This window comes from Rattus norvegicus, chromosome 5 (assembly GCF_021556685.1).
Source record: "Rattus norvegicus strain SHRSP/BbbUtx chromosome 5, alternate assembly SHRSP_T2T, whole genome shotgun sequence".
NCBI lineage: Eukaryota > Metazoa > Chordata > Mammalia > Rodentia > Muridae > Rattus > Rattus norvegicus.
The window spans coordinates 82,484,185-82,501,036 of NC_141538.1; the positions used below are offsets into that span (position 1 = coordinate 82,484,185).

Below are 16,852 nucleotides of genomic sequence, written 5' to 3' on the forward strand. Positions count from 1 at the left end.
CGGACTGGAACACAGCCTGGGGTGTCATCTGTCCTATGGCATGGATCAGGCTCTTGGGCTTCCTGACTTAACACTTTAGTTTCAGGGACTGCTGCTCATCTTTCTCTGCAAATTCTATCCTGACCCCACCCAAGAACCGGCAATCAGCCAAACAGCCATTGTCAGAGTCCTTCAGGTCCACCTTCCCCAACAAACCCCCAGGCTTAATGACCACTGATCCCCACTGTGCACTAGCACAGCAACAAGCCACACAACAGTTTTTCTTTAATAATGCCCCTCCTTTCCTCAGTCCAGGGTCACCTTTCCCCTGTTAAGGCATCCTTGGCCTCTACCCCTTGGCCTCTGTACTGACCCCAGTGACAGCTAGGGAACTTATAAAGCACAACAGTGACATGGCCCTTTCTGAGCCTTCACATAGCCATGCATTATTCTCTAAGCTAGTCTCTCTCTCTCTATCACACATGCACACATGCACAACTACACTGAGGTCCACAGACCTCAGGAGTAGACAAATTCAGTTCAGACCATGACACGAAACAACAGCTGCTGGTCAGAACTGTGCACACAGCAACAGGCATGACTACACTGGCCAGGGTAGCCTCAATCCCAGTGTGCTCCCTCCTAGCAGAGGGGCTTCTTCTATTCAGTCAAGGAAGGACCTCAGCAGAAAGCTGCTGAGAGGTGACAGGCTTTCACCGTCTAGCCCAGGCCTGTGTAGAACCCATAATCCTCCCAACTCTGCCTCTCAGGTATTGAATTACAGGGGCATGGCCCCCATGCCTAGCTTGATATTGATCGGGAATGCAGATGTTACAGGGCAGGGGTACTGGGGTGGGAAGGTCTCAGAGTCAGGAAGATGCACCTGCTGATCATCTCCCAGTAGCTAAATAAGAGTTCCTGACCTCAGTACCACAAAGTCCCATAAAGCAGTACTGAGCTAGGAAGCAAGACCCAGACACGTCGGGCTATGGCACCGGTACCTTGAATGTATAAGTCAGGAGCACTGCCATGGCCTTTAGCCTCCTCCACTTTCCAGCCCACTTACTCGCGCTCTGTCCTGGTGAGGAGGAGGTTGGCCGTGCTCTCTGCTGACCCATGCGGCATGGAGGCAGCTGTGGGAGCTGGGGCAGAGTCGGGGCTGGTTGTTCCACTGGGAAGGTGCTGTTTGGAAATCTGCTTCTGTCTCTTGAACTCAGACCTGGGAACGGCTAGAGAGGCAGAGGAAAGCCAACATGAGCAGCAGGAAATGAGCCTGGGAGCTTCAGCTAATGGGAGGGGTGATGTGCAAAGAAGAGGCGGGAAGATGAATGTGCGCATGCGTGTGAGCCCGTGCGCATGCGCACGCGTGTGAGCTGCTGAATGTCCTTCCGGGTCCTGGGGTCGGAGATATAGGCACTTCTTAGAGCCTAATGGAGATGCTAAGAACTCAGATCTTCTGCAAAAGCAGTAAGAGCTCTTGACCAATTACTCTCTTCCCAGTCCCTCTTTTTTGCTGTTTTGTTTGATTTTCTGAGGAAGGCTCTCTAACCGTCCTGGGGCTGCTGATTTGGCTGGACTAGCTGAGCAGAGTGCCCCTGTAATCCACCTATCTTTGCCTCCCCAGCACTGGAATTACAAATAGTAGTCGCTTGCCTTTTTACCTAGGTTCTTGGGAATCGAACTCAGTTCCTTATGCCTGTAAGGTGCTTCACCAGCTGAAAGCGTCTCTCCCGTCTCCCTGTCTGTAATCCCAATCTTTAATCCCTGTGGTGAGCCTCCATGCTACCTCACATCCTGTAGTCAAGGCTGTCTGTCTGATGCTCCATTTGGTTCCCCCAGGCAGCAGCCTACCCAGACTCCCCACTTACCTATCTTAGCCACTGGTGTCTCCTCTAGGTGGCAGCTCTGTGCCCCTCTCCGGAGAGAGCTCAGGCTGGAGTGATGCCGCTGGGTTAGGCTTCTGGGTATGCCAGCCTCAGTGGCTCTTCTGGGAACCACGGGTCCCTTAACCTTGGGATGGGAGGTCCCGTCACCAGGGGCAGAGACAGTGAGGTGTTGAGCTGATGGGCCTGGGGTGCTGGAGGCCAGGGGAGGAGGGACATTGAGGTTAGGCAGAAAGGACTTAAGACATGGTACCCATGCCCCTCGTGTGTTGAGGCTTGAACTCTCAGCCTTAGGGCTGCACATCTCCAGCATCTCAGTACATCTGAGGACCAAGGACAGCCTCATCTGGGGCTTCCTTGTTCTCACATGTGTATCACAGTGCGCCTGTCAGCTGTATAGGAAAGGACAGAAGCTCTGTCCATTCCTGACATTTCCAGACCTTTCCTCATGGGCACACCTGAGTTGCTAAGTGGGCTTCCAGGTGACCAGTGGCTCACCCTGAGGATCATCAGTCACCCTGGTGACCTCACCACGTTCCTTTCCTGCAGAGCTTCCCCACCCTCGGCTTTCTTTTGAGTTCCTTCTGGTCTGTCTCCACCAGCCACCCTGATGCTCTAGTCATCTGTCTTCTCACACCACCCTCCCTAATGGCTCCATCTGCGCACTCTGCACTCCATTCACTCCTGCCCTTGCTTAGTTAAAAAACATCCCCCAATAGTTGCAAATGGGCTGAGAGATATTCAGGAAGTCAGTTTTGTTCTCTGAGGCTCTCTGTCAGCATGACAGGAATGGGACCCATCACTGTGGTTGAAGTGAGGGTGCACAGATGCTGAGATCATTGGCCCCCGTTCTGGGCTACCACAGACATTTACATTCCAAGATGTCCCAGATTCCAAGATGTCTCATACCTGATGTGGGAGATCTGGTGCTCTGGGGTCTGGGTGAAGGGTGACACAATGCTGGTTTCTGAGCCCACGAAGCCACTGTCTGTCTCTGGAGACACCATCCAGGGCTCCTAGAACAGACCACTGCCTTTACATCTGAGACAAGTATTCCTGTGCACTGGGAAGCCCTTCCCAGATCCTGGCCTCATGTTCCTGGGGCTCCAAGACCCCAGTGCTGTCTGACCCCACACCAAGCTAGTATACAACTCTGTCCCAAGCGGACACTGAGCAGGCCTGGCTGCCCTGAGGACTGGGCTCTTGGGAGAGATGCTAAGGCCTGCAAGGTGTAGGAAGAGGAGAAGGAGAAAGCGTTAACCCAGTGCATTTTTTTTCAGGCAGTTCCGTGTGCTGTAGAGATGCCTAGGGTAACCATCACCATGCACATGCCAGCACATGAGTTTAAAGCAGGACTCAGGGAACATGTGAGAGATGAGGGTGCCCCGCCCCTCAGTTTTCTCAAGTCTAATGCAGAGACTGCCAAGTATAAGTTCCTCAGAACTATAGTACTCTGTCGATGTTCACTGTACATGCATGCACACGTGTATTTGCATGTGTGTAGGCATGCATTGTGTGCATAGGTGTGCATGTGTATGCAGGTATAGACATGTTCGTTGTGTGCAGTTTGTGTACGTGTGCACACACATGCATGCACAAAAATACACAGCCTCAGTGGTATTTTGTCTGTGGCTTTTCACCCCTGCAACAATTCGAGAATTACCACTTGCAGGTACAATGGTACGGTTAGAAACCAGGTCCCAGCTCTGATGCACTGACATACGGGCACAAGCCACAGCTCTGGAGGGAGGATGTTAGCAGAGGACAGGTGGCATTGGGCTCGAATGCTGACTGATGGGCAGGCTTTATGGCTGCAGAAACAGGAGCAGTGTCGTGCAAGAAGGGGGCACACATGAAAAGAGCCAGTGAGAGTAAAGACCAGGAACAGAGCTCAGATACCAGGAGAACCTTCTGACCACCCCACAAGCACACTCACCTCAGTGTGGGGCCCACCAGCCCGAAGCAGGGCTTTTCGAGGGAGGAGATCTGAGGGCCTGCTCTCTTCCAGGCTGGTCAGACTGCTCTGATGTGATGGCATGGGTTTGGTGCCCCCTTGAGCCACTCCAGCTGTATCCAGGACTGGCGTGTATCTATTTCTGGCCATGGATGGCTGGAAGTTTGATGACTTCATAGATACCATCTGCTCCTTATCCTCCCTATCAGGGAAGGAAAGAAACAGAGTTTCTGAACCCCCATGTGAGCCAGGTGACCTAGACTTGGGGCTCAGCACCAGTCCAGGGGCAAGCTCTGGCATCAGACACACATCCCTGTAGATGCGTCCTGGCTCTATCACCTAGCTGCATGACCTTGGGTAGCACTTTCCATCTCTGAGCCTCGTACTTCTTCTAACTGAAATGTGGGAAGCCAAAATAACCTCCCGGCACACGGTAGCAGAAATACCCTGAGGGATGTGACTCAGAGTCTAAGGGCTCCCATACCCCCATTCCTACATTAGCTAGTTGCACAGACTCCACTGACTCAGAAGACAATGTTATTATAAATGGAAGGCTGAAATACTGTGTTACAAATAGAAACTAACTTTGAAAATAATGCAAGAAACACTATACAGGTTGGATACTTTTTATCCCCCTGAAATGGGACTTGAACTCAGAGCATGCTGGACAATGGTCCACTCTACTACTGAGCCACCTCCCTAACTCTTTTGCTTGCGCTGCCAATGGCCACCTCCTTGTGGGACACTGGCGTTTGTGACAGAGGCCAGCGACTTACTGGATAGCAGCCCTGTGTCTTTCCTCAGCCTGTGCTGGGTGCTGTCCTGGTGATGCCCTCCTGGCTTCTGTTTTTCCTGGAGCTGCAGTTGAACCATCAACTTTCAAGGTGTCAGGGTGATCCTGCTGCTCTTCCTCCTCCTCCGGGTCTTCCTCGTCTTCAACCCTCAAGGCTTCAGGGAGGGACTTCACACTGAGGTATCTGCAGGAGGATGCCCAAGAGGGTATCACCTGTGCCCATGGGGACAAGCAAGACCCAGAGTGGCCAGCCCAGCAGTGGACAATGTCTTCTTCCTATGCACACTCACCTCTCCAGAAGGCCATGGAAGTCCTGCTCTGCCTGAAGCTTCCTGTCCTTGAGTGGGACCAGGAGACCTCTTGGGCTTCCCTCTGTCCTGATGCCCAGGTTTACCTCCTTGGGCATGGGGAGCATGCAGGAGTTTCCAGGGGAAGTGGTGGTGGTGACAGGCTGGCCAAGGAAGTGGGGGAGAGAGGTTAACCATCACTCTGAGCATCTGCCTCTGCATCTCATGCCGCACACCGAAGAGCAGGAAACAGTGAACTCCTTGGCCTATTTCCTGCCATTCGTTCATGTGTGTGAGACCCTGTGAAGACTGTAGGGTCTTCATGGCTGACTGCTGGGAGCTGAGCTCTTGGTGCCTGCCAGGCATATTACAGATAAAACTTCTCCTCGGTGTCCCAAAACACACTTCATGCAGAAATTGAAGCTGGTGTGGTATGCTAAAGCCATACCAGAGCCAGGGCCGTCTGCCTGCCAGAGGCACCTGTGCTCACCTTCCCCTGTGGCCTGGACATTCAGGCTTCCTGTCAGCACAGGGAATGCCATCTGCCAGGGTTGTTCTGCCTACTGGGCAAGGCTAAGGGTAAGTCCCCAACCCTCAGGGCCAGCCTTCTCACCCACTCTCCTAATGCACTAGCTCAATCCTGCTCAGCAGCAGCACGCCAGTCCCCAGGAACCAAGAGCAGGAGCTTAGGGACAAGAACTGCCACCACTGCCATCTATGTGACCATAGCTCGTCCACCCAAGGGAGAGAGTGGCTGTCCCTTAACACCATGGTGTGGAGAAAGAGCTCTGTCAAAAGCACGCTCCACACAGAGACTGTGTCTGGTGTCTTAGCTTTGTAAGCACCCACACCCCTTGTACCTCGCTTCAGGCTGGGGCCCAGGGAGCCAACTGGCTGTCTTCTCTCTCACTGTCATCCAAGTCAGATCGAATGAACCCTTGAACCTTGTCTAAGTTCATGTACTCATCTCCCCCTCTACCCTGTCACTTCCCAGCATCATATTGGTTGACCCACAAGTGCCTGCTGCCACCCTCTACTAAAGACCCAGGGAGGGGCTAATTGTGACATGAACCACAAGCTCCTGCATCACAAGACCCATGCTGGAGCCTCCAGCAACGTGGCAGACCATAAAACTCACTCACTTTCCACTGAATGATGTGTCCCAGGCATTGAACAGTTCCTACTTACTCTCCCATCTCATTTAAACGCCACTTCTTCAGAGACAGTTTATGTCCCTGCCCTAGTCAGTTACAGTGCCCTCCCTTCACTTCCACAGAGTCTGTATTTCTCTTTCAACATGCTATCAAAATAATAATAACTCTACAACTAGTTCCTGTATTCAGAAAACTCCGTAAGAGCAGAGGTCACCTTCTCCACCTTCCGTCCCCACTGCAGCCCCACTGTGTGTCACGGGGCCTAGAATATGGCACACACTCCCTAAATGTATAGTGAAGAAATGTAACATGCAGTGAATAAGAAGCAGGTGGGGACTGCACCAGTGAGATGGGGCAGAGCAGTACCTCCTGGTAGGTTTGCACATCTGGCGGGGGCACTGGTCCTGAAGGCATGGGTAGGTGAGCTGGCTGGGGCTGGAAGGGTATGGTTGGGGTGCTGTCCTGCAGGTCTGTCCCGCATGGCTCTGGCTCTGCTCGGGTCTGGTCTATATGGTCCTGCAGCTCTTCCAGGCGCTGTCCCAGCTGGTATATCTCTGCTTCTAGCTCCCTTAAAGGAAGAAATATCAGCATGGTGAAAGTGTCAAATTGGAGACCTTAGGGGTGTCCTCTCAGTGTCCACATAAGCCATTCATAGGTGGCCACCAAGAACTTCGATAGCAAGATGATTAAGGTCCAATGGGAGCCACGAGGCCTCAGCTCAGTGCCCTCTGCCATCCCGATGCTGTGTGACTCTAAGTGGGCTCCAGTTTCCTCTGGTGACAGGCTCTACATACAGTTCTGATCTGCAAAATGTATCTCAAGGGACTGGATTCTCAGCCCTAGACTTGTTGCTCACTAGGACAGGGGTTCCTATGTCCCTGTGACACAATGAAAGGTGTGAAATGTCTCCTTCCTGGAGATGGACAGAACCAGGGGCCTGGCCTGGCCGTCCTACCCTCCTGGGCCTGTCTGTCCAGCACGTACCTGCAGAGGTTGAGAGTCCTGGGACTCCCCTGGGAGGCATCAAGCTGAGGGTCCAGGTGCTCTTCTCCGCAGGCCTGCACGTACTCTGCCTCTAGGGCCATGTGGGCTGCCCTCAGTTGCTCCAAGCTCTGAAACACAAGGGCCAAGAGCTTTGAGTGCCTTGCTTTAAAGGCTTCATGCTCATACAATGGACAAGTGGCTCCTGGGTAGGGGGCTGTGGGGCTCACGTGAAGCTTGAGAAACAGAGGCTGTGGCTGAGCACCTCTGGAGGCTTCTCTCCAGATGGAGCTGTCTGCCATCCAACACTTAAAGCCTAGGAACCAGCCCAGACATCACTGCTCTTCTTGGGTAGACCTCAGGACCTCATGGCTCCTGGTCAGAAGCAGCAGCAAATGTCCCATACCACTGTGTCCCCATAGGGATCTTCACTCCTGATGTGAAACCCATGCCATTCAGAAAGTAAAATCACCCTTTCCCCCAGTCCTTACGGATGGTGAGGACAGATCGTATTAGCACCTCACACTATGGGCTGACATGGTGTCTGTTAGATAAAGCGTTCTGCATTCATTTCTGCTCCAGCAGAATTGCAGTGAGAGAGATAATTTGCCATCATAGCACACACACAAAAAAAATTTAAGTTGTTGAAACTCACACAGTAAGTGAGCAAGTTGTACAGGCAAGACTTGTGTCTCAGGCCACTGTGCCCAGAGCTCCTGGTCCCAAACTCTGCTAGGCCCTCACAGCCAATGTAAATATATCTAATCAATGTATGGCTGTAGGCCTCTGTCCTACTAGTTCCTTCCTATAGGAGCCTAGGAATCTATTGAATCTTGAAAGTAGTTTCCAGCCATGTCTGATATCCCAGAAGCCCCCAGGGTCCCTAGATATGGAGGAGTGAGGATGGAGAGGAAGAAAATGTCATTTGTAGAATGAAGATGGCTGCACAGGACTTATGCTAAGTGAAGACAAACAAGGACTAAAGTCACATGATCCCAGTAACTTGTGAAAGTTAAAAATGCTGGCATAGAAGAGGAGGCAGAGGCTAGGAGGGACTGGGAAAGTCAAGGTGGAGGCTGGGCAGTACCACAGCAGTCATGTAGGAGGAATAAACCCAGATGTGCTGTGCTAATATCATATGCTTTGGGGCTAGAGAGTGTGGTGGTACAAGCCTGTCATCTGTGTGAGAGTTTGAGGCAGGAGGATGACAAGCTCAAAGCCAGCCTGAGAAATCCAGTGAGATCCTGTCTCAAAAAATGCAAAGTTGGGGGCACTGACAGGGCTCAGTGGGTAAAGCACTTATCACTCAGGCCTGGTGACCCGAATTCAATTCCTGGGAACCTGTGGAGAGGTGAGAAGAGGAATCTGACTCACAAAGCTGTCCCCTGACCTCTGCCCCCACACTGTCACACACACACACACACACACACACACACACACACACACACACACACACACAGAACACACACACAGAACACACATGCACACCATGTGCACGCACATGCGCATACATAACACACACAATACACGCATGTGCGCGCGCACACACACACGCACACACGCTAATAATAAAAAATTTAAAGATGCAAAGTAAAGAGAGGGCTGAGGACACAGCTCAGTGGTGGAATGTTTGCCTAACCCACAGGCACGAAACCCTAGTTCAGAGCCCAGTACTGTAAAGAGAGCAAAAGGAACTAGAAAAGAGGAATTCAAAAGACTTGTGACATAAAGAAGTGACCAAGAGTTAAGGAGATGAAACTAATTGTTGCATATGTGAATGAAATCGTTAAACCGTTTTGCATAAATAAGATTGCTGTGTGTATTCACATTTTAAAGGGAATTTTGAGACAGGGTCTTATATAGCCCAGGCTGGCCTAAAACTCCTTTTGGAGCTGAGGATTAACTCCTGACCTTCTGGCCTCCATGTCCCAAGTGCCGGGATTACAGACCTGTACCACCAACACGCCCAATTCCATACAATGCCGGGCTTAAACTCAGGACTTCACACCTGCAAGGCAAGCACTCTACCAACCGAGGTAATGCCCAGTCCCAAAGGAAGGATTTAACTTTCCAGGGTGACCCCAATCCCCCTCGTGATATGCTACAGTGCCTGTCACACATGCTGTGACTGGACATTGCTGCAGTGCCTGTTGGAACCTGGGGAACAAGCACTCCGTGACACTTTTTGGGGTCCTGAAGCTGCTCCCCTAGGCTAGATTTCTGCTTCTCTTTTTCCCTGCCCCACAAGGGTCCTTTCCCCCATTGGCTTCCAGGTCTCTGTCCAATGAGAGGGACCCAGAAGAGATTCTGGAGTGGGGACAGGTCCTCCTCCTGGGTCTCTCCCATTTCTGTAAGGACCCTGATCTCACCCAAGCTGTGCAACCAGTCTTCCCCTGGACAAGCTCCCAGGTTTGGGGGTCCCACATGCACCTTCCTCAGGCCCTGATCGGAAGCAGGAAAGATTGGACATATCTGACTATAACTACCTAAAACCTGAACCCAAAGAAAACAAGTATATATGGTGCAACGGTTTGACGGGAAAATGATCCCCTGTCCTATTTATCCCTGGTTTCAAATTTTAGGAAGTAGGTAAGAAAGCAAAGGCCCCTTTCTGGAGCCTGGGGGTACAGTGGCCGGGGTCACAACTGGGGAGGCAGCAGCTCCAGCTCAGGGCTCTGCTGCCCATGGCTGTGTGGTTTCTCTCTGGGCTTCTGCTTCATCAGTTAGGCTGGCGAGATGACTGTAGCTCCCTGGTGGGCGTTTATGAGGAGGAGGTAAAACTGTGATAACATATCCAGACTGCCTGGTAAGTCATCACGGCTCGGCAAGGGCTGGCTGCCATGACACTGGAAGCATCTGTCTGGGGCACTAAGTCGGAGTTAGTCTCAGCCTCTGTGAGAGACACTGCTCTGGTTCACGGCCACCTGCCTTTAGCAAAAGGGGGCTCAGAGACTCAACTCTGGGGACAGGCTATCCAATTACTGCTGGTGCAGCGTCCACATTGGGTAGCAGTACCTTGATTTGGTCCTGGGGTGGGAGGTGTCCGGCCAGTACCAGTTCCTCGAAGGATTCCACCTAGACAGTAGGAGGGAAAGAAGCATGCTTTATGAATCCAGACCCCTTGGCAACCCTCACACACTCAGCCACACTGCGTTCTGGTGGCAAGGGCTGGGTCTGCCTTCAGAATGCGAGGTATCTTCCCAGCAGGGAGTGAGTGGGTCCTGGAAATAGATTCCACCTCTGGCCTTGGGCAGGACAGCCTTGGGAAAAATCTAGAAGGGGCACTCAGGTGTAGGAAGACCAATGAGGGGCATTTCCTGCAGTCTGACTGGTGGGAGGATCAGCACACATGCTGTCCAAGGAACAGTATGCGTCCACCAATGACTCATGGGATATTCCCACATACAGAGGCCATTTCCAGGGCCAATAAGGTAAGGGAGCTGCCTGGGATATAGTACAGGGAGTAACCATCAAAACACAGGGACGTTGAGTCTCTTATACAAAATGGGGTTGTGTTTCCACAGAAGCTGCTCAGTCCTCTGAAGGTGGAGAAAGACTTCAGCTGTGGGGACTCCACAGTATCAGTCTGGGGGCGAGGGTGTGGTTCAGTGGGGAGTGTGTAGGTGAGGGTGTGGCTCAGTGCTGAGTGTGTAGGTGACAGTGTGGCTCAGTGGTGAATGTGTACTGAGAAACTACAAGGATCTGGGTTCTAGCCTTGACACTGCAGACAAAAAAGGACAAAAATATTTAAAATAAAAATCATGGTGCCTGCCTTTAATCCCAGCATCAGGAGATAGAGGCAAGAGGATCTCCATGAGTTCGAGGCCAGCCTGGTCTACAAAGTGAGTTCCAGGACAGCCAGGGTTACATAATGAGACCCTGTCTAGAAAACAATAACAACAACACATCACAATGCATATTCATTGAGGGGACTAGGGTAAAGTGAAATAGGAAAACTTATGTAACTGCATGATAGCATGTCACTAAAAATATGTGGAGTAGAAATGTAATGTGGGGGGTTGGGGATTTAGCTCAGTGGTAGAGCGCTTGCCTAGGAAGCGCAAGGCCCTGGGTTCGGTCCCCAGCTCCAGAAAAAAAAAAAAAAAAAGAAATGTAATGTGAGCTACATATCCTATACACTTAAACAATTGGGGAAATTAAAATGTAAAAATAGGGAAATTAATTTTAATAACATTTTTATTTTGAATCGCATTTATTGAATGCATGGATGTGTGGACAGATGCACTTGTGTAATCGGTTAAAAAAAAATGACCAGTGAGTCCAGTGAGAGTTTTGTTTTGTTTTAAAGCATGGTCTCATTCAGAACCCTAAGCTGGCCTTGAATTCAGTGATCGGCCTGCCCAGCCTCTCACATGCTGGGGTTCCAGGCATGAGCTGCCAACCTGTGGGATTGTTGCAAGTCTCATTTTGACATGTCCTTGTGCTCCTGTGTGCTCCCATGTGCTCTGTACTCCTAGCACATCTTCACTCAAACCTATCCAATGTCAAGAAGCAAACAGCCCAGTAAGGGCCAGTGGTTCCCAGGTGGGGCAGCCTCAGCCATGCCCTCCATCTGCTCAGTGTGCACTGACTGCCCTCCCAGGTTCGGGACCAAGAAAGGTGGTGATGGAATGACACACTGCAGGACCACAGAGGGGCCAGAAAACACCAGGGAAACTCCAAAAAAATCAGATGCGAAGTGGGGACACGGCTGATTCTACTTATACAACATGTTCCACAAACTGCAAAGACAAAGGCAGGTGAGTGATTGTTGGGCGCGAAGGGTGGGATGGTCAAAGGTTGCTTCCGGGATGTGTCATTCCGGTGATGGAAATATTCTAACCTGAGCCATGATGGCTGCAGGACCGAGACACAGGAAAAGATGTGACTGCTCATGAAGTTGTGATATGTTAATTAGATCTCAGCAAAGCTGTTACCCTACCTCCAGGCCCCCAAAAAGAAAAAAAAAAAAAAAAAGAATGTTGGTAGTGGTGAAAGAAATTGGTTTTTTGGACAAGGTAACGTAACAACTGTGTCTATATTTTTGTGATGGCTAGACGGAAGCTCAAAGCCCAAAGTGTAATTCTGGTTGAGGGCTGGGGCCCAACAGAACATTTTGTTTGCTGGCTTTGAGCTAGTTTAATTTACTTCTCTCTGTGTGGACTTCCCCTCTGCCTCAGCTCCCCCACTTCCGTTTTCAGAATGTGGTTAAGGCGTTGTGTCTTCTTAAGTCTCTTTAGACACCTTTGGGACAGAGCCAAGTGTGAAGTTAGACAAAAACCTGCAGACAACTCTGAGCTGAGTGCTGGCTGTAAAACTCAAGAGGCAATAGGATTGGCTTCGGTAATGAATGAAGTCATAAAGAGGAAAATGTCTGGTGGAGGGCAGAGAGAGGTGAGGGTCTGTCTCCCCGTGGACAATCATAGGACACCTCCAAGACGAATTGGGGAAACTGCGACAACAGACGGATTGCCACTTAATAGGCAGGTTCAACTTTTCCTGGGTGACAAGAAGGCTGGATCCCATGGTGTCTGAGGGCAAGGGGTAGGAATGGTCAAGTTCTCCTGAAAGGCCGTCAGCCCACATGGAGGTAGAACAGAGACATCTGGGGCTGGTGTAAGCATCTCATACACAGAGGCCCCATGCTTTTGGGATGAGGTGTCTTGTGGGACAAAGCTGGGGTTTACTCACCTTGGCCAGGAGCCGGCTGGCCTGAGAGGTCAGTGCCTGGATCTGTCCTGTGGAGGGCTGGTCTACAGCAATGCCCTGGCTCTGATGAGGCCGCCCTGGAGTGGCCATGCTGGGGGACGAGGAGGGACTCAGGTCTGTTCGTGGGAACGGCCACCCTGGAATACACAGCCGCTGAACCCTGGGGCTGAGGACTGTGCCCCAGTCCACCGAGGTTGAAGCCCTGAGGCAACTCAGACCATATCCCTTCTGGCTAACCTTCACCATTAGCCCAGGAAGAGGGCTGGCCTCTATGCTGCTCCATGACCAGAGAAAATGAGGTATGGATCTACCCTAGATCCAAGCTGTGAGGGGATGGTGTCAGGCCTTGGGGATGAATCTCAGTTGTAAATATGGACTCTAACTCATGGAAAAGCAGTTTCAAATCCTTGCCCTTGCCTTTGCCCCGGTGTGACCTTTGCCTCTCTGAGCCCTGAGTCTCCCAACCATCATGGGGTTATGAAAGCTGGTGTTATAAAGCTGGTGGTCCTTACCAGCTCTGGGTGAGGACTAACTGGGATCATATGTGTCCATTTTGGGGCCCACAATGGGCTCAAGGAAGACAACGCTCACACCACAGAACCAAGAGGCCAAGTGGCTGAGCCACGGCTCTACCCAGGATGGTTCCCAAGGTGAACCCAATGTCCTCCATGAACAGGAGGATGCTTAAAAGCCCTTGCTCCTTCCCCAACTCACCTGTGGCCTCAGAGGCCTGTGAATCCTGGGCAGGGTCAGGCCACCACTCTGCCGATCTGGGTTGCGGGATAGAGAAAGATAAGACCTTGCTTCCCTGTGGCATTGACCCAGAGCAGAAGCTCTGACTGGGCTGGGGCGGGTCTGAATACAGGTGCACCTGAGGAAGAGGAAGGCGGGGAAGGAGGAGTCAGGTGGGGTCAAGCTCATGGTAAAGGTCACAACGCATCTGTCTTCCAGGCTTCATCCACTCTCCACACAGAAGCCTCACCCTTAGCCTGGGAATCATGAACATCACTTCTTGGTGTGGCCTACACTGTGTGGAGGACTTAAAAGCTGCCTCCTGTTGTCTTTACAGAGGTCCTGGAAGGGAGGCAGGTAGGGATGACTGCTGTTTTTCTTTTTTTTAGTTTGTCTCTCATACAATATATCCTGACAGCAGCCTCCCCTCCCTCCACTCCTCCCAGTCCCCTCCCCCCAGGTCCACTGCTCCTCCATGTCCCTTCAGAAAAGAGCAGGCCTCATATAGATATCAGTGGAACACAGCTTAACAAGTTATAATAATACTGGGCATAAACTCTCACATCAAGGCTGGTGAGGCCACCCAGTAAAAGGCCAAGAGCAGACAAAACTCCCACTATTAGGAACCCCACAAAATCCCCAAGCTAAACAACCACAACATCTATGTGGAGGACCTAGCACAGACCCATGTAGGCTCTGCAATTGCCTCTGTGATCTCCTACGAGCCCTGGAGTCCCAGAAGTGCCACAAGAGATCACCAACTAAGCACCTGGACTTAGTCCCAAAGCCTATGATTTTACACTGGTAACAATAATGGTTACATTATATGTGTCATACACATATAAGACTCATTAACATTTTAATGAAATGTTTCCAATAATAACTACGTTGATAATAATGAATAGTAAATGGCTATTTGAATGAATGAAGGAGACGCTGTGTGCTCTGACACAAAGATGGTATGGCAAGTGCGTAAGGAGGCAGCTGACTGTCGGGCAGAGCACATTGGAGCTCAGCAGGAGGGCATACAGGGATTCCAAGCAGGAGTGTGAACACAGATGGGGGGCCAGGGCCTGCTTTTGTATCCAGGGGTCCACTGGCTGCAGGCACATCTGTCATTACATGCCATCAACGGCAGCTTTCACACCATAGCGGCCGAGCTAGGCATCCCTGACTGAGGTTGTGGAAGCCACAGCTGAAAATACTCAGTCTGCCTAGCTTGGCTTAGTACGTGTGCTCCAAAGCCTGGGGCCCGTTAGGACACACTCAGGTCTAGAGTGGATGGCACAGCTGACGTCCCCACGCACGAAGTTAGTGCTCAGTGAATGGTAGCTGCCACCTGCATATTCACCATTGGCACTGGTGATAGTCTGAAAGAGGCTGTCCCCCATAGCCTTAGGATTTGAATACTTGGTTCCAGCTGGTGGCTTTTGGGGGTGGGGCTGGGTAGGACTAGGAGACACAGTCTGGCTGAAGGACGTGTGCCACTGGGGTGAGCGCTGAGGCGTCAAGTGCCACACACCAGTCTCAGTTTGCTCTCTGTGCTTCCTGCCGGTAGCTTATGATGTGAGCGCTCAGTCTGCTGTTCAGACACCGTGACTGCCTGCTGTGCTTCTCCACTGAGATAGTGATGGACTCTTGAGCCATAAACTCTCATAGCTGCTTCCTTCTGTAAGTTGGTTCGTCATGGTATCTTACCACAGCAATAGGCGAGTAACTAATATAGTCACCAACATCTCCACCATCACCATGCTTACTATGGTCAGCACATGGACAGTGATACCATCACCACCACCACAGTCAGTCCTCCCCATCATCTCACCATGACCTTAACCTCCATCGTCATCCTGCCACCTTCATCATCCTCCCATCCTTATGGCTGTGTATATGGCTCCTGTGAAGGCGGGCCAGTAAAAACGATACACTCCTATGATGCCTTGCTACCCGTCTCAGAGCTCCACTGGGCTACCCTGAGTGTTCTGCCACCCCATGACCAAGACTAAGCAGCTGAAGATGGGCCTGGCTCAGGGGTTCCACAGCCTCCAAGACAGGAAGCCCCTTTACATAAACTGTTCTTTGGGGCCTGGCTGTTTCAAGTGCAATTTGGTGACACTGCCTCCCCCTCCTCTAGCCTGAGCCTCCCTAGTTGAGAACAAAGCTGGATTTTCATAATCCTCTGGGCCATCTGTTCAGCTTTGCTTGTGGAGGCCTGCCCATCAGCAGCACCCTTTTCTTCCTGAGGTGACCCAAATCCCAGGGGAGGCCCCGCCCCCTTTGCCCCCCCCCCCACTGTGCCAAGGCTCCACCTGAGGAGCAGCGGGAACCTGGCAGCTTCTAGATACAGAGGATGAAAAGGGGGAGACAAAGCCCCAGGCCTGTGGGGCCCTGGCCATCCAGAGGAGGTAGGGAATAGGGAGGGGACTTAGCACCTGCTGAGCCATAGGGCCTGTCCCTTATGACCTGCTGTCCTTGACAGAGTAGACACCGCAAGGATACTCAGAAGCCCTGGGGACTCTGTGCCGTGTGGACCAGAGAGTTTGGGAAACATCGGGTTAAACAAATGAGTATTCTGGGCACAGATGGGGTCTCCAAGCCTTTAAAATGGAAATGAGCTTTATGAATGGGGAAAGAGGGGAGGGAAAGGAGTGTTCCCCGCTGCTCTGAGCACATAGGCCTCCCACATACACTGAACCCCATCAGAAGCCTCTTTGCCCAGAGTGGCAGCAGAATCCACTTCAGGAAAGGGGGTGACATCATTCCCCAGTTCCTTTAAGGATGGTTTCTGTCTCCTCAACTGTTTCACATCCCCCTAAAGCTGAGACAAGGGACAGGAACTGGAAGTAGCAACAAGACAGCAAGTGGTGACATCATCCCAGATTCTAGAGTCAGCATACAGGATAAAGCCTACCCATGACTCCTACTTAGTCCTGTCCCCTCTTCCCTGCTCCCCAGACACTGGTTCCTAGATTCTCCTAGATCTAAGCTTGGCCTTCCATGGGCAGTTTTTCTGCCTACAGATTTGGTGAGTGTTGTTGGCTTGGTTTTGGCAGAGCGAGTGAGTCATGGGCCCTGCAGCCAGTGTTTAGGGTCAAACCGTAGCTCTGGCAGCTCTATGTTGTGTGGCCCTACTTAACCTCTCTGTGCCCAGTTGTAAAGGACTTAGGGTAGCAGTCAACAGAATCACCAATGGTTATTCCTATCACCATGACCTGCCTGTCTGTAAGCTTGTCCCACACACACCATGCTGGGCTGAGCTAGGGAGTCCAGACCCGAGGGGACTAATTCAGCAAGAACAGATAGATCCAGTTCCACCTTTGTGTCTCACACCTGCTCTAGGACACTCATGGCTTAGCCTGTGTCTGCAAGTGGAGGGGACACCT

The 16,852-nt window shown here is 51.5% G+C and overlaps 1 protein-coding gene across 11 annotated transcripts in view; it reads right to left on the bottom strand.

Annotated features, from left to right (window-relative positions):
• Akna (AT-hook transcription factor) overlaps window positions 1-16,852 on the bottom strand; it is a 46,942-nt gene that overhangs the window by 8,324 nt on the left and 21,766 nt on the right. For 10 of the 11 annotated variants that reach the window (XR_015619830.1, XM_087549736.1, XM_087549739.1 and 7 more), the window contains 11 exon segments: window positions 13,455-13,611; window positions 12,723-12,877; window positions 10,047-10,106; window positions 7,035-7,162; window positions 6,417-6,618; window positions 4,900-5,060; window positions 4,593-4,793; window positions 3,799-4,018; window positions 2,772-2,878; window positions 1,848-2,056; window positions 1,046-1,208 (listed from right to left, as the gene is read on the bottom strand). Coding sequence is in view for 9 of the 11 variants with exons in the window: in XM_087549736.1 (XP_087405862.1) it covers window positions 1,046-1,208; window positions 1,848-2,056; window positions 2,772-2,878; window positions 3,799-4,018; window positions 4,593-4,793; window positions 4,900-5,060; window positions 6,417-6,618; window positions 7,035-7,162; window positions 10,047-10,106; window positions 12,723-12,877; window positions 13,455-13,611 (1,763 nt within the window). In the remaining 2 variants the exon portion in view is untranslated. 11 annotated transcript variants of the gene reach the window in all.